The 22,865-nt window shown below is 37.2% G+C and overlaps 1 protein-coding gene across 1 annotated transcript in view; it reads right to left on the reverse strand.

Moving 5' to 3' along the window:
- BPNT2 (3'(2'), 5'-bisphosphate nucleotidase 2) overlaps positions 1–22,865 on the reverse strand; it is a 37,093-nt gene that overhangs the window by 9,126 nt on the left and 5,102 nt on the right. Inside the window, exons 2-3 of the mRNA XM_027608412.2 lie at positions 10,094–10,256; positions 8,915–9,010 (exon numbers count right to left, since the gene is read on the reverse strand). Of these exons, the coding sequence (XP_027464213.1) occupies positions 8,915–9,010; positions 10,094–10,256 (259 nt within the window). The remainder of the gene's footprint in view (positions 1–8,914; positions 9,011–10,093; positions 10,257–22,865) is intronic.

Consider the following 22,865-nt stretch of genomic DNA (forward strand, 5'->3'; position numbering starts at 1 on the left):
TTATGTACTCCTGGCTGCAGGAAAAAATCAAAAAAATGAACAAAATGTCCAGGTTCTGAGCTAAGGATGGCAGTCTCTTGGACTCCTCTCACACTTCTTTCTAAAAACCACACATTGCAACAAGGAGAACAAATAACACCCTTAATCAATAGCTAAAGAATAAGAAGGAGACGAAGAATAGTCACAAACACAAATTTATGAGAAAGAAGGGAAGTAAATACTGAGACCAGTAGAAGAAGTGCCATAGCTGACCTCAGTATGGAGAATATGGCAGGAGCTTCACAGAAGTGCCAAGAGGCTGGAGGCCTCTTAGTGGTGGTAGAACTCAGGGAATAACAGCCAGGATTTCTCCCCAGAAGGAAAGGGTCCCATCTAAAATGGAAACGACTGCATGTAGGCCTGAGATGTGGCAACAGAGCAGCAACAAGAGGAGGCCTAGAGAAGACACAGAGCCAAAGTGAAGTCCTGACAACAGACCAGATGACACAGAACATCTTTCAGAAAGTCTCCCCATGAGAGACAACTGGAAGACAACAAACAGAACTGAAGAAAAAGAAGGGGTTGAAGATAGGGGCCTTACTGAAACAAGACAGGACCCAACAAGACAGAAGAAAAGTGAAAACAAAAAAGATGCCTGATAATAAAGATAATGCCTTCCTTGCCCTAACAGAAAAGAAATTTCCTGAACTGAGAACCACCCAAACTCCTCTTCTGCCACCACCTTCCCACCAACTGCATGGTGGCCGGCCCAAATGTGAGTAAGAAATATGTACAACTGCAATGTCCACTGAAAAGTATAAGAAGAAAATACAATGAATGAAGGTTAAAACACTTCAGGCTACTTGAAAATTTCTATAAAGCAGAGTAAAACTGTAACACAACATTCAAAGACGATTAATAATAAATAAGCAACAACAACAACAAAAGAACACTATGGAACAAAAAAGCAACTCAGGAAAGATAAATAGGAAGATATGAAATGGGAACTCATATAATACAGGAAAGAATGCAAACAACAACAACAAGACAAAATCACTTAAGACTTAGTTGTAGATCACAGGATACACAGAAAGACAACAGATTGGTCGAAAAGCACAGTAAGCAATGAGAAAAGCAAAAAATAAGTGAAACAAGCAAACACATAAAGGGGACCAGAGAAGAGGTAATAGATACAGAAGTCAGAAGAGAAGAGTCAATATACATACATTAGGAGTCTCTGAAAAAGAAAAACAAAAACAATGAAATAGAACTAATCTTTAAAACTTTGATTCAAAAAAAAAGTTCCTGAAATAAAAGAGGACTTGAATATCCACACTGAGAGACATACTATGTAGGTATCTGCCCAGAATCCCAACTCTGAATCTGAGATATATCATAGTTCTATTATTAGACTTTCAAGATAAAGCTCTTTGGTGTTCCAGGCAAAAATACCGAGCTACTTACAAAGGAAAGAAAATCGGATTATCAGCTTTTCTGCCAACAAGATTCAACATGCACCCACACAGGTATTATACCAGTTCAACAGTTTCTACAAGTTAACCAAGAAAAAAAGAGTGTACAGTGAGTGAAATAGTGTCCTACTAAAATGCCTGTCTCCTGGGAACCTTCAGAATATGACCTCATTTGGATACAGGGTCTTTGCAGATGTAGTTCAAGTTGAGGTCAAACTGGATTAGACTGGGCCCTAAATTCAATGATTGGTATCCTTATAAAAACAGGAGACAGAGAAAAACAGACCGAGAGAATGAGAATTGGAGGCACGAACTGGAATTATGTGTCTACAAACCAAGGGATGTCAATGAACGCCTGGAGCCACCAGAAGCTGGAAGAGGCAAGGAAAGATTCTTCCCTTGAGCTTTCAGAGGGAGCACGACACTGCCAACAACATGATGTTGGATTTCTGGCCCTCAGAACTGTGAGAAAATAAATTTCTGTTGTTTTAAGCCCTCTAGTTTCTGGTAATTTATTAGAGCAGCCCAAGGACAGAGGGCTAAACCAAAGAGTGTTAAGTAGCTGACAGTCTTTAAAGAATCAAGGCTACAGAAAAAGCTTTTAACATGTAAGAACTCAGGTCACATGACCTGGATGAGCTAGCTCTCCTGAGGTAATCTTTCAGAGGACAAGCTTTATCCAACCAAAGGATGACTGAAGAACTCTTAGCAAAAGCACTGTTGGTCAATACTGAATAAATTTAACTATGGATTTAAGATGAAACCAAGGATAGGAAAATAGGTGGAAGAATAAAAGTGTGTAAATGTTATCTCACAGCTGACTGGTTGACAGTCAAAGGATACCATCTAATCTGAAGAGCTGAAGAGCAGAAAGACACATATCAAAAAAAGGTATGACTGACTAAAATGGGATGGTAGTCAGGGAGGCTAAAATAAGCTGATCTCACTGTTGCTCATAGGGGAGAACCAACAGACGAGACCTCCAGCACAGGACCATATAATGGCAATTAAACAAAAAGGCATATATAAAGGTGTTAGTAAAAGTGGGCAATGAAAAAAAGAAATTTAATTTGAAAAATAATACCTGTAGTTTGAATAGCACTGAATATACAAAAATCCATGAGACCTTAAGGATACCAAAAAAATAAAGGCAAAAGCCTGCTCTTCCCTGAAAAAATAACATTTCATTCCCCCTGGAGGTAGTTTTTACCCAAAGTCCGTACTTAGAAATTGGTGAAGAAAAAAAGTTAAACATGTATTTTGTCTTTCTAATAGTAACTACCTTTCAGGATAAACAAGTAACTCCAGTTGATGAAGAAACTTCTCAGTAGAAGAATTCTAGCTAATATATGTAGAAAATACAACAGAATTAGAAAATCCCATTTCACATCTTTAATAGATCTTAAAACTATTATGTGAAATGTTTAATAGAATCCTGATCTCAAATGGTGGCAAAATATTTCTCCAGACTACCTGTTGGTAGCAAGAGAATCAAAATAATTTGTAACAGAGATCTGGTCATGACCATTTTAACCATCTTACAGCATCACTAATAATAAGACTAGATATTTATATGTCATATAAAATGATATAGCAGTAAGTACATAAAGAATATCTACAACGTGTTCTTGACAAAAATCCTTAACCTTAATCCAATCAAGGCTTCAGATCTAATTTGCACTTTATAAGAAAAAGAAGATGAAAAGTAAAGTTAAATGACACTCTGAGGAAATAATCAGAAGAGTCTCAAAAGCAGGACATTATGTAACAACTAACTTGATCTCAACAAGTCAATGGCATGGGGAAGAAGAGGGCTGGAGGGTGTTCTAGATTAAGAGAACTTAACAGAACAACCAAAAAAATGTATGTGACTTGACCGGATCTTGGTTTGAAGTAACCAGTTGTAAAATCCACTTTAGAAACAACTGGGGGAGGTGTGAATACAGGATCAATTAGGGAATAAATGTTAATTTTATTATTATATTCAAAATAATAGTATTACATTAATAGTATATTAAGAGATGCATAGTGAATTACACAGGGGTAAAATGTCATGATCCTTGCAATTTTCTTTAAAGTACGTGAAAAAAAAGAAGGAAGCAAATATACAGAAATGTTCAACTGTTAAATCCTGATGAAAGAGCACATGAAAATTCTGTACAATTTTATGTTTGCTTGAAATTATTCACAATAAAAGTTAAAAAATGACAAAAAGAAAAAAAACTCAATTCTTTTTAGAAATGATCAGAAAAAACATGGTTTCACTAAGAAGTGAATTTACAGTGCTACATCTCTAGAGGTCAGTATTGTGTAAGAGAATAAAGAGCGTATCTCGGTAGATAGTACCAGAATAATTTTAGATAAGAATTAGTAATTTAGTATTTTAAAAATATATTTCATGTTACAGAATTTCAACAAATTCTGTCCTAACACGTACATGGACAAATTATTTCAAGCATTTTAAAAAAATTCGGTAGATGCTTAAATAAATGACTGATGATGATGAGGTAATCATGAAAAGGTAAAATAGCAGCTAAGAATGTGTTTATTCTGAGGATATGCTAAAAAAAGTCCAGTGGGTAAGAAAAAGTGGTACTTTGCTACACATTTCAGACATTATAACTTAGCTACAAATTTCCACTGCATGGATATATTACACTTACACATTTATACATTACTTTGTTAAAATACTATTTAAGTACCTGTTGCTTCTTAGAATTTCCAACTCAGTGAATTACTTCTAATTAAGTCTGATAAGAATTCTGATCAGTTTTGCTCTCCCTGATGCCAACAATACTATCTAGCTCCCATTATAGTCAAGTGTAGTTAAATTCTGGTAAGCATTTAATACCTGATGGTTGGTACTCTGCCAATATCAATATACAGTCTGGATCTGAAAATAACAGTCCAAAAAGAGAACACAAGCCAAACAAACCTTCAATCCAGGAACAGAAGGTCAACCCACACCTAATTAAGGACTTATTGATTCTTTTAGAATGTTTGCTGACTAGCAAGCACCTTCGTTCCAGCATACTGGGCAACTCAGCGGCATCACAGAAGAACAGGGCATTTTCTTACAACTTACAGAAACCATTTTGGAACACAAGCTGTTCCTAAGTTAGAAACTTTTGCCTTTTTTATTTTAGAGGAGGTAAGACTCTAGGGGGAGAGGTGGAGGGGATGGTAGTCTTATGGAATAAATTTTTTTTTTTTTAATGGGCATTTTATGATCCTTATTCTCCCCACCCCTAAAAGGAACAGATGTGGAAATTAGGGCCCAAAGAATGTGAATCTCTGCCTATCCAGTATCAACTTCCTCTTCACTTCCTTTATTACGATTCTAATTCTCTCTGGAGTATCAGGCTGTTTCAGGCTAAGGGGGCCATGTGACATTTGGCCAATGAGATGGAGCAGAGGGCTTCAAGTTACTCTTTCCTAACACAAAGAATATCTGGGATAGATCTTTTGTCCCTCCTTCTTTCCCCTTTCTTCCAACCTGGAAGAGAGCCATGGAAACTGGAAGCACCCATCTATGTAAGCATGAAAACAAAAAACTACCTTCTAAGACAAAAAAGCAGAAAGAGGAGTTAGGTGCTTAACAGTATCATAAACTGAAACCCCCTGCCCTTTGCCCATCTTATTAGGTGAGAAAAATAAAACCTATACTTGTTTAACTACTGTAATCAGATTTATTTTGTATATAGATAAATGTAACCCTAACTGATATAGACAGGCAATGAGGAACCATGTCGAAGAATGAGTCAACTATACTTCAATTAAAAAAAAAAGAAAAGAAAGAAAAAAAAGTGAGAGAGGACTTCAAAGACTTAAGCCGTATACTTAATCTTTATATGCCTGTTTTCTCTTTCTTTAATTGAAGGTCACTATAATTCCTCTTTTATAGTCTTTCCAGAGTTATTTTTTTCGAAAGATTTTAATTATTTATTTGACAGAATGCGAGCAGAAGAGCACTAGCAGTGTAAGTGGCAGAGGGAAAGGGAGAAGCAGGCCCCCCGCCAAGGAGGGAGCCCAATGCGGGGCTTGATCCCAGAACCCTGGGATCATGGCCCGAGCCGCAGGCAGTCGCTTAACTGACTGAGCCACCCAGGCGCCCCTCCACAGTTATTTTGAAGCTGAAATGAATTTATGCCAATACATTTCATGAACTGTGAAAATACACAAATGTGAGATATTAATAAGGAGTGGTTAGCTCTTGCTGTAACATTTTGAACTGTGTTGCTTTCCTAAGAACTTTGCTAAGCCCCTTTTCTCATCTTTATAAAAAACAAAAATAACAACACTTATCTTTGTCTCACAGTTATCACAAGGTTCAAATGAGATAACTTAGTTTACTGCAAATAGTTAACCACTATACAAATGTTGGGAACTGTGGAGTTATTATGAAAGTGGTGTGATGTACTGATTTGCATAAAATTCCTGAGGTTGCTTCCTCCTAATTTAGCTGGATGACCTTGAGGAATGTATCCAACTTCTGAGGCTCATTTTCTCATCTGTAAGTGGGAGTGTTAGTACGCGTACCCCTCCCTGATGTGTTATACTAAGTGTAGCAACACTGCTGGGTTAAGTTATGCTCCAATAACCACTTGCCCTCTTCTCCCTAAGTGACAGAACCCCTGAACTGGGTGCTTGGATGGCCAGTGAAATAAAGACCACATTTCTTAGCCTCCCCTGTGGCTGGGTTCAAGCTACATTTTGGTCAATGGGATGTGAGCTGAAGTGATGCGTGCAACTTATAGGTCAAACCCTTAGTGGAAAATGTCCTCCATGTCTCCCCTTTGATCCTCTCTTCACTAGTTAAATGTGGTTGAAGCAGAGAGCCATCCTCAGGCATGCAGAAGGGGGCATCAAAATTTAGCACAGCGAAGCAACAAGACAGAATACGCTGCATGCCTGGTCTGTTTGTATACAGGCTGTTAGAGAAGAGAGAAATCAGCTATTTTGTTCAACTTCTGGTATTTTGGTGCAATGTAGTACAGCAGCCTAAATTAGTAGCCTAACCTATATCCTCACTTATTCAGAAGGATTAAAGGAAACATGTGAAAGCAATCCACAAACCATAAATCAACTATATAATTAATTTTAAGGCAGACTGTCTCAATAATGACTTAAATCTTTTACAGCTCATCAAATTGTCTACTGTAAAAACTACCTGAATTATGAAAAGACATAAGGTCAGATTAACACAAAACAGATTAGGTCTTGAAATGCAGAGCCAACACTCAAGTATATATATGTTCAGCCTATCTCAGAGGAGCCGGAATTTGGGATACAAAGTATTCTGCAAAGCAAATAAGTTTTAAGAGTAAGCAAAACTTAACCTTGTCTCCACTATGTCCACTTGACAGCCAGCCTTTTTCTGCAGTGTCGGCCACACCACTGAGACACAGTGAGAAGGGTGGAGTAAACAACAGAGCTGTAGGGATGCTGGGTGTTATTCATTTCCTAGGGCTGTCATGACAAATTACCATAAACACAGTGGGGCTTAGGAGGAGAGAAATTTATTTTCTCACAGTCTGGAGACTCACACATTTCACAGTTTATGAAATGTATTGGCAGTCCAAAATCCAGATACTAGTATTGGTAGGGTTTATTCCTTCTGGAAACTCTAAGGGAGAATTTATTCCATGCCTCTCTTCTAGCTTCCAACAGCTGCCAGCAATCTTTGGTGTTCCCTGGCTTATGCGCATCTCCAGTCTGTGCCTCTACCATCCCATCCTCTTACCCTCCGTGTGTCTCTGTAATCCCGGTTTCTTACAAGGATACTCTCACCGACTTAAGGACCTACCCTAATTCAGGATGATCTTACCCTGATAATTACCTTAATTACATCTGTAAAGACCTGACTTTCAAATAAGGTCACATTCTGAAGTTGATTGTTATGGGTTTATAGTCCCCCAAAAGATATGCTGAAGTCCTAATCCCCAGCAGAGTAGAGTCTGACCTTATTTGGAAATGGGTTTACTGTAGATGTATTTAGCTAAATGAGGCCATGGTGGAGTAGGGTGGGCTCTTTCTAATATGACTGGTGTCTTTATAAGAAGAGAAGTGACACAGAGACACAGATACATAAGCAGAATGCCATGAGGTGCTGAAGGCAGAGACTGGAGTGATGTGTTCACAAACCAAGGAATACAACAGACTGCTATCAAACTATTAGAAATTAAGAGAAAAACATGGAAGAATTCTCCCTTATAGGTTTCAGTGAGCACATGTCTCTGCCAACACTTTGACTCTGGACTTCTAGCCTCCAAAACTGTGTTAGACTACATATCTGTTGCTTAAAGACACACAGTTTGTGGGTTTTCTCTTTCTGTTTTTATGGCAACCCTAGGAAGCTAATACAGGGGTGAACAGGAATTGAGGGGGGCATGATTTAACCCACAGCACCTTGTCATGAGGGCTGCTTTCAACGCTGGCACTGGCAAAATGGATCCTGTCACCATCAAGAACCTCATCGTCTTAGAAAACAGTGGAACCAAAAGGCCATAATCCTTGTACCGTGTTTCTGATGGGAATGACTAATTAAAAGTATGATGAGTCCCTTCAGACTGTCAGTGATACTTCTTACATCACTAACTCTTGCCCTCAACTTCTCCACCCTGATAACTCATGGCATCATTCTGGACTTGTAACCACAGGCCACACTATCATTGCTATTCAGAAGACCATGGCTAGCCTCTCCGGCAAACTACAGCCTAATGGTTGTGGTGATGCCAAAATGTCATGCCAGTATCCACTAGCACTGGCAAGGCTTTGGGCGAGGTCATCCTGAGCTGCATGGGAAGCTCTTTGGCATGGTCTTCCACACTCCCAACTCCCAACGTGACGATCAAAGATCTGACTTGCCATCTGCACAAAGCTAATAAACATGACTACATCAAGAAGGTGGGTAGACAAGGGTCAAATGGAACTCTGAAGAGTGTCCAGGGCTATAGTAGAATTAGCCTGATTAGTAAGACTTTCACCATAACACCATCCCATTTTGACGCTGAGGGTGCCAAGTTGCCATTGCCCTTAACCACAATATCAAGCTCACTTCCTGATGTGACAACAGATTTGGCTAAGGCCACTTGATGGTGGATCTCAGAACCCACATAGAATCCAATGTGTAAGACTCCTGGACCTTATCCTCAGCAACAGCACAAGAGAAACAAAGAGGAACTCAGCTGCTGGGAAGTCTCTGCCCAACTGTATCCCTCGACATTATCTCTCATTGTCAGTCAGTTTCTATCCCCTAAAGAAAGGTTAGAAAGCTCTACTTCATCATATAGCATCATATCCAACGACAAAATCCTCACTGTATCCAATGAAAGAGTGAGGTATGGTAGGGGATTGACTTTAATAATTAGTGAGCTACAGCTGAGATTCTGACAGAACAGTAAGTACTATAGATGAATGATTTTAATAACATTAACTCTTGAAAGTTCTAGAGCATTTCTTACCTGTATATTCAGAAAATGGCTTATGTATCACTCCTAGCACAGGTTTACCATTCACGGCCACACATACCATAGTAGTGACATACTTTCGAAGATCCTCTATGAAGAAAAAGAACAGAAAAAAGCAGTAACAGAAATTATTAAAATAATTTAAAATTTTAGTTTTAAATTTGAAAATCAAGTCAAATACTTAGAATAGTCCCTGCACAAGGGATGCACTCACTAAATATTATCACTATTATATGATCAGGCCAATTTTGGTTTAGGAAAAATTTTTACTAAAAAACCCTCAATATTCCCTATTTCTATTACCTACTTCTGCAAAGTATTTTCTAATTTCAGTTACTATTAGACACCTTGTATCTTCCTCCTGTTCTCTATCAAATAGTTACCTACTGTCTGTCTATTATGGTCAAGTTCAGTGCTTAAGGACTAGAATACAAAGATGAAAAAGCAGAAGGCCCTACATTCAGAGAATTTACTATCTAGAAGGAGGGCACATAGATAAGCAATTAACTACCATATACTCCAACAAAAGAGAGAAAAAGCAGGAATTGGTTATCTCTGAGTAAGAAACAAGGCATGAGAGGAGCTACGGAAATGAAATCTGAGCTAGGACTAGGTAAAAAAAAAAAAAAGAAAATGGAGATGAGGGCAGTAATTCTCTGTTTTGCTACTTAATTACCCCTGGGTGCCTAGATTTACTATTCGGAATTCCAAAGATAGATGTATACGCAATAAAACCTAAATTCCCCAAATCACAAGTAAATATTGTATTCTGGCTATATAAATAAATACCTGAACTCACACCTCAATATACAACTCCATCTATAAACAAACACTTCAATAAATTTGTGTCTAATAGGAATGATTTCGTTGTGACTGTTAAAAATGTCCCTCCTCTGAAGGATCAGCGATACAGTGAATCGCTATCACCAATAGGAGTATGCCACAATATATACTGGTTTTGGGGTCGGGGGTAAAGGTTGAGAATAACTCATCCAGTTCAAAGGTTTCATATCGCATTGCGTTAATCCAGTTGTCTGTCTTAAAATCTAATTGGAAAAGTTGTGTAAGATTGGTAAACTATTTACCACCAAGTATATACTAACTGCCTTTGTTCTGGTTCTCCAATATATAATGGCACTCTGAAGTTTGAGATCAATTTTAATGTAAAGTCACCTGTATATTCCTGTGTAGCATCAAGTGGATCGATCCAGACAGTAACACTTTCTGCTGGTACCTCTTTAGGGGTGGCTATTTCCTTCAGGATGTCCTCAGGAATCTTACGATCCCATAAGATAACCTCCTGATCAGCTGCATCCACATGTTCCTCAGTATTTATCTGCACCAAAAATAGATGACAGTTAAAAAATTTGGAAAGAAAAAAATGCCACCTGAAAAAACACAAAAGAGAAAAACATTTCAGACCAAATCACACAAACTGAAAGTAGGTAGATCAGCATTTTTATTTTGAAGCATTTCACTGTAAAATGGAAACATATAAAAGAAATTCCAGCAACATCTTGTCTTCAAGTACTTTCCAATCCAATATTCAAGCTGTCTGTTGCCTAAGACAGAGAATCCAATTATAGAAAAATATAGAGAAACTAAGAAACAAACTATTTAAAGCTTAATGATATTTATAAAAAATAGTAGATCTAAAGTGTGAAAATAGACTGACAATATTATGGAACATTGAACTGAACACAATCAACTATAAGAGGAGGAGAAAAGGGACAATGGACTTAAAAGAAATATGCCTCAAAACAGAGAACTGATGAATGCTAAGAGACACAATATCCTAGAAAAGTAATCATCTAAAATATACCTTTGATCAATAGAAAAAAAACCCTGGAAATAATGAAATAGATCATAAGCTAGTATATTATAAAATGTAAACAAAACTGAGATGGGTAATCCAAAAGGACCAAAAAAAAGATCAGTCTTCTCTTCATTATAAACCAAAGGTATGTCACAGGATAAAATGCTGAAGTCAAATTTTCTATTTTTACTTGCTAAGAAACAAAATTAAAATATAAAATAAATCTGATTTACCATACAGATAATGTAAAGGTGTGGGTGAGTAGAAAACCACTGCTTTCAACAGTGAGCTTCTTAATGAATACTTAAAATACATTCTGGTTTATAAAACAATGATTTAAATTAATGTGTTAGAATTGTATTTACTTTTGTAAAAGGACATACCAATGAGGCAAATCTAAGAACTAATTGCATTTTAAGAATGAGGTTAATAACAGACTGTCAACCTTATTTAAATACTACCTTATCAAAAGACTCCCTCTACCAAATCATAACATACACAAGAAAAAATGTCCCCAAGATGTGAATTTCCAGTAGGAAGACTGGAGCAAGCTTTTGGGTATTGTGCTTTCTTCTGACAAGCCCCCTTTCTTTTTTTTTTTTCAAAGATTTTATTTATTTTTCAAGAGAGAGAGAGACAGTGAGAGAGGGAACACAAGCAGGCGGAGTTGGGAGAGGGAGAAGCAGGCTTCCTTTGAGCAGGGAGCCCGATGCAGGACTGGGTCCCAGGACCCTGGGATCATGACCGAGCTGAAGACAGACAGACAAGCTCCCTTTCCACAGCAGATCACTGTGTTTATACTGCATGTGATTCCATGCCCAGACCCCATACTAGAGTGTCAGAGTGATTGTAACACTGACACCTATGTAAGTGGAAAGTCACACATGGTGAAAACCCTACAAATACCAGCAATCTCTGGAAAGTGCCTTGACATATCCCAAATTGTCAGGGAGAAAGTTAAAAATAGTAATATTCCAGAAACACTAAGCCAATTAAATCAAAAAATATTTTTAATACGGTGTACTGTAAACATCCAATCCATCCATTCACTTATTCCTTTACCAATTCCGTAAATGTTTACTGATTGCCAGTTCCAGGGTCTGATGTATAACAGTGATCAATTTGAGACAAAAATCTCTGCCCTTGTGGAGCTTAGCAGAAATTCTAGAGAAGGAGATAAACAATAAGCAAGATACATAAATAAAATGTGAACTGTGACAGTGACAAGGAAACATAGAATGTAGCAGGGAAGAAGTGTGCTGTAGGACAGTAGAAGAAGGGTTATTCTTTAAGATAGGATGCCATGCCTGGGATTATTCATACTAGCCAAAAATTATAAACTACCAAATGTCCATCAACAGATGAATGGATAGACAAAATGTGGTACATCATACAATGAAATGTTAGTCAGCCAAAAAAAAAAAAATGAAGTACTACTCATACTATAGCACTGATGAACCCCCAAAATATTATGCTAAGTGAAATAAACAAGAAACAAGAGGTCACATCCAAGATGATTCCATTTATGTGAAATGTCTCTAACAGGCAAATCTATGGAGTCAGAAGATTAGTGGTTGCCTGGGGTAAGGGTGGGAACAGAGATTGCAGCAAATGGGCACAGGTATATTATTAGGGCGATGAAAATGTTCTAAAACTGATTAATGATAAAAGTTGCACACCTTGGCAAATCTAAAAACTACTGAACTAGACATTTGCAATGGGCAAATTATATGATATGCAAAATATGCTGCAAAAAAGTTGCCATTTGTTTTCAAAGATAGGGCAGCTAAGGAAAAGGTGGCATTAGAATGACAATTTAAAGGAAGTGAGCCTAGCAGGCATCTATCTAAAGGAAGCACCTTCCAGCCCACCGAGTAAAATTGCAAAGGCCCTGAGGTGGGAGTGTGCCTGGTATATTCAGAGCAAGCAAGGAGGCCAGTAGGGCTAGAGCAGAGTAAGCAAGCCAAGAAGAAAGGAGCTGAGTAAACCAAGGAGAAAGGATGAGGTTTGACAATAATGGAAACCCAATGGTGAAAGACACTGCAGGCATGACACAGAGGAAGCTGCCCTCCATCATAACCTCTGTTAACAATGTGCAGAGTGTCCTAGCCATTGCAGAAAGCTAAAGGAGGGTGGCCTATGTAGGGAGGTACAGAGATAGAAAGGAAGAAGTGAAATCATTAACATGCAACTGGTGAAAATCCAAAAGAACTTGTAGATAAATTACAGAATAACAGCAAAGTCTCCAGATACATAAGATCAATACTTAACATCAATTGCACTTCTTATATACCAGAGACAAATACTAAAGTATTTAACATAAAAATGGAAGCCACTTAAACAAAAGAAGTAAATTATCCAGACATAATAAAACTACCCAAGATGTACAAAAGCACTATGGAGAAAATAAATCTGTATGAAAAACGTTAATGAGTTAAAAATGATAAAGATGTCAATTCTCCTATCAGTAAATCTACAGATTTAATGAAAACTCCCATCAAAACCCTACAGATTTGTTTTTTAACCCCCTCTTGGAAAAAGAGCAATCCATTTTGGTGAAGGAAAAAAAAATAGAAATATCATGGTGGGAGGACTTTCCTGACCAGATATCAAGACTTACTATTAAACTTATTATGTTAGAATACTAAGACTGTGGCACTGGGGACATATTTGGCTTTTCCCCCCCAGCTTCACTGAGAAAACTATACATATATACATACATACAAATGTATATGTAAAGTGTACAGTGCGATGATTTGATATATGTATATACTATAAAATGATTACCATAATCAAGTTAATTAATACATCACTTATTTACTTTTTTCTTTTGTGGTGAGAACGCTTAAAAATCTACTCTTGAAGCAAATTTCAAGTATACGATACAGTATTATTAACCATAACCATCTGTATATTTGATGCTCAGAACTTATTCATCTTAGTCATAACTAAAAGTTTACACCCTTAGACCAACATCTCTATTCCCTCATTCCCTAGACTCTGGCAATCACCATTTTAATCACTGTTTCTATGAGCTCAACATTTTTTTTTTTTTTTTTAAGATTCCACATATTAGTGATACCACACAATACTTTCTCTGTGTGGCTCACTTCACTTAGTATAATGCCTTCCAGGCTCAACCATGTTATCCCAAGTGGTAGGATTTCCTTCTTTTTAATGGCAGAATAACATTTCAGTGTGTGTGTGTGTGTGTGTACACATATGTGTGTATATATACACATACATACATATATACCCTTTTCTCTTTATCCATTCACCTACTGACAGACACTTAACTAATCATTTCCATATTTTGGCTATTGTGACTATTGCCACAATGAACATGTGAGTGCAAATATCTCCAGATACTAATTTCATTTAGATATATATCCAGAAGTAGGATTGCTGGATCATATGGTAGTTCTGTTTTTAATTTTTTGAGGAACCTCCACTCTGCTTTCCATAATGGCTATACTCATTTACATTCCCACCAATGGGGTAAAAGTTCTCTTTTCTCCACATGCTTGCCAACCTTTACCTCTTGTCTAATAATAGGCATCCTAACAGGTGAAGTAGTATCTCAGTTGTAGTTTTGATTTGTATTTCCCTGATGATTAGTGATGTGGAACACCTTTTCATATAAATGACAGTCATTTGTAGGTCTTCTTTGGAAAAATGTATATTCAGGTCCTTTGCCCATTTTTAATTGGATTACTTATTCTTTTGTTATTGAATTGAATGAATTCCTTATATAATTTAGATATTAGCCCCTCATCAGATACATTGTTTACAAATATCTTCTGTCATTCCATAGTTGCCTTGTCCTTTAGTTGTTTTCCTTTGCTGTGCAGAAGCTTTTTAACCTGACATTGTTTCACTTATTTTCGCTTTTTTTTTTTTTAGAGGGTGGGGCAACAGAGAGGGAGAGAGAAAATCTTAAGCAGGTACCATGCTAGGTAGGGCTCAGTCTCACAACCCTGAGATCATGACCTGGGCTGAAATCAAGAGTCAGATGCTTTGACCAACTGAGCGACCCAGGTGCCCCTATTTTTGCTTTTGATTTCTGTACTTTTAGTGTCTTTTCCAAAAAAATCATTGCTAAGACCAGTATCAAAGAGCTTTATGGTTTCAGGTGGTTATGTTTAAATTTTTTGTGCATTTTGAGTTAGTTTCTGTTGAGAGGTGTAAGATAGGGATCCAGTTTTATTCTTTTGCATATAGATAACCAGTTTTCCCAGCACCTTTATTGAGGAACCTATCTTCTTCCTGTGGTATCTTCTTGATGCCTTGTCAAAGATTAGTTAAATGTGTATGTGTGGATTTATCTCTATACTCTATTCCTTTGGTCTATGTGTATGTTTTATGCCACTACCATACTGTTTTGATTACTGTAGCTTTGTAATATAATTTTAAGTCACGAAATGTGATGCCTCCAGCTTTGTCCTTCTTGCTTAAAATTGCTTCAGCTACTTGGGTCTTTTGTGGTTCCATGTGAATTCTGGATTATTTATTCTATTTCACTGAAAACTGCCATTGGAATTTTGATAGGGATTGCACTAAATGTGTAGATTGCTTTGAGCAGCATGGACAATTTAACAACACTAATTCTTCTAATCCAAGACATGTAACACCTTTCCATTTATTTGTGTCTTCTTAAATTACTTTTACCAATGACTTAGTTTTCAGTATACAGATCTTTCACCTCCTTAGTTAAATTTATTCCTAAGTATTTTACTGTTTTTGATCCTATTGTAAATGGAATTTTCTTAATTCCTCTTTCAAATAGTTCATTGTTGTTAATACATAGAAATGATATAATGATTTTTGTTTGTTGATTTTGTATCCTACAACTTTACAGGGTTTTTATTATTAGTTCCAATAGTATTTTGTTAATTTTAGTTTTCTGTATGTAAAAATCATGTCATCTGCACACAATTTTATTTCTTCCTTTCTGATTTGGATGCATTTTATTTCTTTTACTTACCTAACTGCTCCGGCTAGGACTTCCAGTATTATGTTGAATGGAAGTACTAAGTGGGCATCCTTGCTTCCTGATGTTAGAAGAAAAGCTTTTAGATTTTCATGAATGGGTATCACGTTAGCTGTGGGCTTGTCATATATGGCCTTTATTACGTTGAGGTATATTTCTATACCTAATTTGTTGAGTTTTTATCATGAAAAATGTTGAATTTTGTCAAATGCTTTTTATGTTGCGATAATCATGTGATTTTTATCTTTCATTCTGTTAATGTGGTATATCACACTGATCAATTTGCATATATGGAAACCATCCTTCAACCTAGGGATAAATCCCACTTGATCATGGTGTTTGATCCTTTTAATGTCTGTTGAATTCAGTTTGCTTGTATTCTCTTGAGGATTTTTGCATGTTATGTTCATGAGGAATAATGGCCTGTGATTTTCTTTTCTTGTAGTGTCCCTGCATAGCTTTGATATTAGGGTAATGCTGGCTTCATAAAGTGAGTTTGGAAGTATTCCATCCTCTTCAGTTTGGGGGAAGAATTTGAAAGGATTGGTATTAATTTTCCTTTAAATGTTCGGTAGACCAGTGAAGACATCTAGTTCTGGGATTTTCTTTACTGGGAAGTTGATTAATGATTCATTCTCCTTATAGGTTGGTTCAGGTATTCTATTTCTTCATGATTCAGTCTTAGTAGGTTGTATGTTTCCAGGAACTGATCCATTTCTTCTAGGTTATCGAATTTATTGGCCTATAATTATTCATAGTAGTCTCTCATGATCATTTGCATTTTGTATTATCAGGTGTAATGCTAATGCTTTCATTTCTGAATTTATATATTTGAATCCTTTTATCTCTGACTAGCTAAAGGTTTGTCAATCTAATCTTTAAAAAAACCAGCTCTTGGTTGGTATTTTCTATTGCTTTTCTAGTCTCTATTTCAGCTCTGACCTTTGTTACTTCCTTCCTTCTGCTAACTTTGAGCTTAGTTTGCTCTTCTTCTAGTTCCTTAAGGTATAAATTAGCTCATTAGGCATAATGAAATCTTTCGTTTTTCTTAATGTAAGCATTTATCATTATAAATTTCCCTTTTAGAACTGCTTTTGCTGCATCCCATAAGTTTTGGTATGTTGTACTTCCATTTTTGTTAATTTTCAGAGGGAGAAAGAGAAAGAGGGAGACAGAGGGAGAGAATCTTAAGCAGGCTCTGAGCTGAGTGCAGGACTCGATCTCACAACCTTGAGATCATGACGTGAGCCAAAATCAAGAGTCGGACACTTAACCAACTGAGCCACCCAGGTGCCCCTTTTTTGTTAATTTCAAGATTTTTTTTCATTTCCCTTTTGATTTCTTCTTGAACCCACTGGTTGTTCAAGGGTATATTGTTTAATTTTCATAGATTTATGCATCTTCCAGTTTTTGTTGTCATTGACTTCTAGTTTTACACCACTGTGGTCAAAAAAGGCTTATGATTATGATTTTTTTTTTTATGATTTTATTTCATTTATTTGAGGGAGTGAGAAAGAGACCACAAGAGGGGGTAGGGTCAGAGGGAGAAGCAGACTCCCCGCCGAGCAGGGAGCCCGATGTGGGACTCGATCCTGGGACTCCAGGATCATGACCTGAGCCAAAGGCAGTTGCTTAACCAATTAAGCCACCCAGGCGCCCTATGATTATGATTTTAATCTTCAATTTATTAGGACCTGTTTTCTGGCCTTACATGCTATCTACCCTGGAGAGTATTCCATATGAGCTTGAGAAGAATGTGTATTCTGCTACTGTTGGATGAAATGGTCTGTATATATCTGACAGTGTCTTTATCAGTTTGAAGTGTAGTACAAGTTCATTATTTCCTTATTGATGATCTATCTAGATGATCTATCCATTGGTGAAAGTGAGGTATTGAAGTCTTTACTATTATTGTATTGCTGTCTGTTTCTGTCCTCAGATCTATATTTGCTCAATATATTTAGTACTCTGATGTTGGGTACATATGTATTTACAACTGTTGTATCTTCTTGATAAACTGACCCTTTTATCATTACATAAATTCTTCTTTGTCAGTTTTTTACTCAAAGTCTATTTTGTCTAATAGCAGTATAGCTATCCTGTTCTCTTTGGGTTTCCATTTGCATGGAATATTTTTTTTTCCATCCCTTCACTCTGATCCTATGTGTGTCTCTAATGTGTTTCTCTTGTAGGCAGCATGCAGTTGGGTCTTTTTTTTTTTTTTTTTTTTAATCCATTTACCTGCTGTTTTTTCATTGGAGAATTTAGTTCATCTACATTTCAAATAATTATTAGTAAGTGTGGACTTACTAATGTCATCTTGTTAATTGCTTCCTGGTTTTCTGTGGTTTCTTTGTTCCTTTCTTACTCTCTCTCTTCCTTTGGGATTTGATGATTTTCCATGGTGGTATCCTTTGTCTATCAGAGGTTTTTGCCTTGTGGTTATCATGAGACTTACATAAAATATCTTATAGTTGTAACAGTGTATTTTAAGTTGATAACAACTTAACTTTGATTGCATATGAACTCTTCCCTCTTTCACTCCCTCCACAACATGTTTTTGATATAACATATTTTTATATTCTATATCCCTTAACAAATTTTTGTAGCTATAGTTTTAAAACTCACCTTTTAACTTTTGTATTAGAGTTAAATGATTTACACACCACTATTACATTAGAATATTCTGAATTTCACTATATACTTACCAGTGAATTTTATACTTTGTTTTCACATTACTATTTAGCATCCTTTCATTTCAGCTTGAAAAACTCCTTTTAACGTTTCTTGTTAAGGCAGGTCTAGTGGTGATGCATTTATTTGTCTGGGAAAGTCTTTATCTAGTCTGCATTTCTGAAGGACAGTGCTACAAGGTAAAGTAAGTGTTCCTGGTTGGCAGGTTTTTTTTTTTCTTTCAGCACTCTGAATGTATCATCCTACTCTCTCCTGGCCTATAGAGCTTCTGATGAGATATTTGCTGGTAGCTTTATGGGGGTTCCCTTGTATCAGATGAGTTTCTTTTCTATTGCTTTCAAAATTCTGTCTTTGATTTTTGACATTTTATTATAATGTATCTCAATAAAGTCCTCTGAGTTGAATTTGTGGACCTATGAGCTTCACATAGCGAGATGTTCCTCTCTCTCCCCTGATTTTCAGCCACTATTCCTTTAAATAAACTTTCTGCCCTTTTTTCTCTCTCTCCTTCTCTGGGACTCCCAAAATGTAAATAGTTACACTTGATGGTGCCCCATAATGCACACAGGCTTTCTTCACTTGTTTTATGTATTTTCTTTTTTCTCTGTTGACTGGATGATTTCAAATGATCTGTTTCTGAGTTCGTGCATTCCTTCTTCTACTTGATCAAGTCTTCTGTCGATTCTCTCTACTGAATTTTCATTTCTTGTATTCTTCAGTTCTAAAATTTCTAGTGGCTTTTTTAACTTCTCTTTGTTGTTATCTCTCCTTTTGTTCATGCATCGTTTTCCTGATTTGAGTTGTCTGTGTTCTCTTAAGCTCACTGAACTTCCTTAAAACACTAATTTTGAATTGACAATTTGTAGATCTCTATTTGGTTCTAGTTACTAGAAAATTACGATCCTTTGGCAATGTTGTATCTCCTTACTTTTTTTGGTATTCCTTGAAGTCTTGCATTGCTGCCTTCACATGTGAAGCAGGAGTTGTCTCCTCCAGTCTTTACTGACTGGCTTTGGGAGAGAGCAATCTTACCTTGAGTCTGATGTAGAATTCTGACGCTTTCTCTGACCTCTTCTACGGATGTGCCTTCTACACACTTTCTGTTCCCTCCTGGAGGGCAATAACATTATATGCTTTGTCTCAATCCCACAAAGCCAGGCCAGGCTTGTTTTCTCTAGTGTGGTACCCTGAAATACTCAAGTTTGTGAGCCTTTTCCCAATTCCGCAGTTATGCTGGCTTTCTGCACTTGTTTGCCAGCCATTTGCAAAGGCTCAGTCTCATCGTCTACAGGAGCACACGCTAAAATCAGGCCAATGTGGGTGAGTGGGGTGGGTTTGGGCAAGGCGTAGAGAGTGTTGAGGGTGACCGTGAGCCAGTTGAGGGGATCTGAGGGTAAGGAATCCTCAGTGGCTCATGGGCAGCCTTCCTGATGGGTATCTACGAAGAGATTCATAGCATCCCTTTGGAGTTCTGAGCCCTGGTTTACATGCCCACAGCCTCTCCCAACCCCTTAGCCTTACAGATCACTTTAGTAAAATAGGTGACAAGAGACAAAAGTGGGGTCCTTGGGCAGTGTTCTGCTTGGCTGGGAAAGCCAGGTACTCACTCACACACTCCTGTGGGTGAAACTGCAGGCTGCATGGGTCTCTCCTGGCATTGACCTTGATGGAGGGGTGATGCAAGCAAAGTGAAAATGTCCCTCTTACTCTCATCAATGCATCTATTCTTAAGATTTTTTTTTAAATTTCTTTTTTATTTTTTTGGCCCCAATGGTGTGCTGGAACTTCTCTGCTGGTCTCCCAGACTCCTACAAAGGAACTCTTGTCTGTGAATGACTACCCAAATCAATGTCCTGTGAGGGAATGACAGTAGAGAACTCCTATTCTACCATCTTGCAGACATCAATTTAAAGTACTTTGGATTTAGGGCCCATGCACTTAATAATAAACAGTGCTAAGCTACATCAGATGAATGAATCTAAGAATAACACCATACAAACACCACAGAATAAACTTAACAAATGTGACTACCAGAAACTACAAAGTAGTTTACAAACTACAAACCCCTGCAGTTTACAAAAATGGCAGTGCCACGTCTAGGAAGCAACTACTGTGCCTTATGATTAAGATTTTTTCCTAAAGTTCAAGTCAGCGTCTCCATATTCTTTCAATGTAGTATGACCTAACAAATTATAGAACTGTATTTGAAAACATCTTTCCTCAGAGTCAGGTTAGTAAGAAACAAATGGAGCAAGAGAACAAAAACATCAGCACAATGTCCTCATCTACTTTTGCACAACTGCTATTTGTAACCTGCCACTAACATTACACACCTACAAATGGATTAAATCCTGTAAACAGCCTTGCAAACACTGGTAAGATCAAGATCAGTAAGCCTATCTCAATTCTTTTCCACATTTCACCAGCCAGTAAGTCCTGGAAATTCTACCTCCCAATTCTAAATACATGAAATTCTGTATACCAAGCAAATCTTGATTTAAACCACTATCTATCTCTCACTTAGATTTCTAAAATAGCCTTCGATCTCTCCAGCCTCCTATAATGGATTCACTGATTCATTCATTCATTCATTCAACAACTATTAATGACCACATATTCTAAACTGTTTTGGGCACTAGGATAAAATAATGAACAAAATGGACAAAATCACTGCCTTTATGGACCTTCCCTTTGCAACCCAGCAACCTGCCATCTTCCTAAATCAGAGTATTGTGACTCCCTGCTTAAAACCTGCCAACGGTTTCTCATTACACAGAAATAAAATCCAGACACCTTACCATCATCTACAAAGTAAGGCCTGGATGATTTGGCCCCAGTACCCTTTCTCTATTTGCATCCTTATTTCCTACACTCCAGACCTGTTTTTTTTTGGTCCCTTGGCCTCAGGGCCTTTGTACTTGTACTCTTCTGCTGTATACACTTTTCCCAAATCTCTTCATGATAGTGTGCTTCTTATTCAGATCTCAGCTCAAATGACAGACTTACAACGGCCTGCCCTGACTACCATGGCCAAAGCAGAAGCCCCCATTCACTCTCCTGACATGGTTTTATTTTTCTTCTTCAAAACCCTTATTAGTATCTGAAATCAGTTTATTTGTTCACATGTGTACCATCTATTCTGACCCACCAGAACTTAGGTTTTATGAGTTCTAGGACGCAATTTCCTTCACACTGTAGCCGCATCCCACTGCCTAAGCCAGTGTCTGGCACAGTAGGTGTTGAATAAATACTTCTGCATTGACAACTTTATTCTTTGCCAATGTACTTTCATTTCTTCCCCATCACCATTTCCGTTCAATCTACTCTCCCTCCCTCATTGCTACTGCCTATCTGTCTCAGTCCTCAACAGGAAACTGAAGAATAGGAAATCAAGACTTCAGAACACAATTAATGCTATTCACATCAAAGTCCAGGTACTTTGGGGTTGAAGAGGCTTTTAGTTAATGCTTTAAGAAGGCACCAACTACTGCATTTCTCCATAAATCATAGTATCATAAAGATTTTAGATACAGTGCCTCGCACTGTGCCTATCACATAGCAAACATGCAGTAACTATTTTCTAAATGGATGTCTTCTTCTACCTTTTCAGAAGTGTTTCACTATCAATACCATCTTTCAAACATATACCTATAATTAATTAAACATGTTCTAATGTCTCACATCTTAAAAACACCAAAAAAAAAAAAAAAAATCCATAGAAACTTGTCTTAGTCCCATATAAGACCAGCCAAGCTCCTTAGAAGTCCAATTTCTTAAAAGCTTTGTCTTTACTATCTCCATTTTCCCCTGTCCCATCTTTTTCAATTTTGCTCCCTTTCCATCAAGCCACCAAGCAAGCTCTCACAAAGTTCACCCATGACCGTTCACCATACAGGACCATCATTAAGAGTATGTTCTGTCATGCCAGCTCCTCAATTTATTGGGAATGTGACTCACCTAGGCTAGCCACCTAATCTTTCTGAGCTGCTAAAAGTGGATGATAAATATAACTTCCTACTAGGTTCTCTGGATGAATTAATGAAATAGAATCGGTAAAACAAACAAGCTTAGCATAGTGCTTAACACAGAGTAGGCATTTAATAAAAGCTGGCTGCTATTATTATTAAATGATTATTTTCTATCTTTGTTGGGCCTTAGGCCCTTGATCTTCCCCTTTCACACTATATTCTTTCCATAAGCAAACCTGTCCACATGGGTTTCAATTAATATCACAACAATAATGACTCACAAATTCATATTTCAAGTTCAGATGCCTCATCAGAGCTTCAGACCCATATATTCAACTGCCTCCTTAACATGTCCCCTTGGCCACATCAAAGACAACTCTAACTTCGTAAGTCCAATAAGATGGCACTCATGATCTGCCCCCTTGGACATGTCATCCCTCACTCTTCTTTATCTCCAGCCAACACACCAATCGCGAA

The sequence above is a fragment of the Zalophus californianus genome, chromosome 4 (genome assembly GCF_009762305.2).
Source record: "Zalophus californianus isolate mZalCal1 chromosome 4, mZalCal1.pri.v2, whole genome shotgun sequence".
Classification (NCBI taxonomy): domain Eukaryota; kingdom Metazoa; phylum Chordata; class Mammalia; order Carnivora; family Otariidae; genus Zalophus; species Zalophus californianus.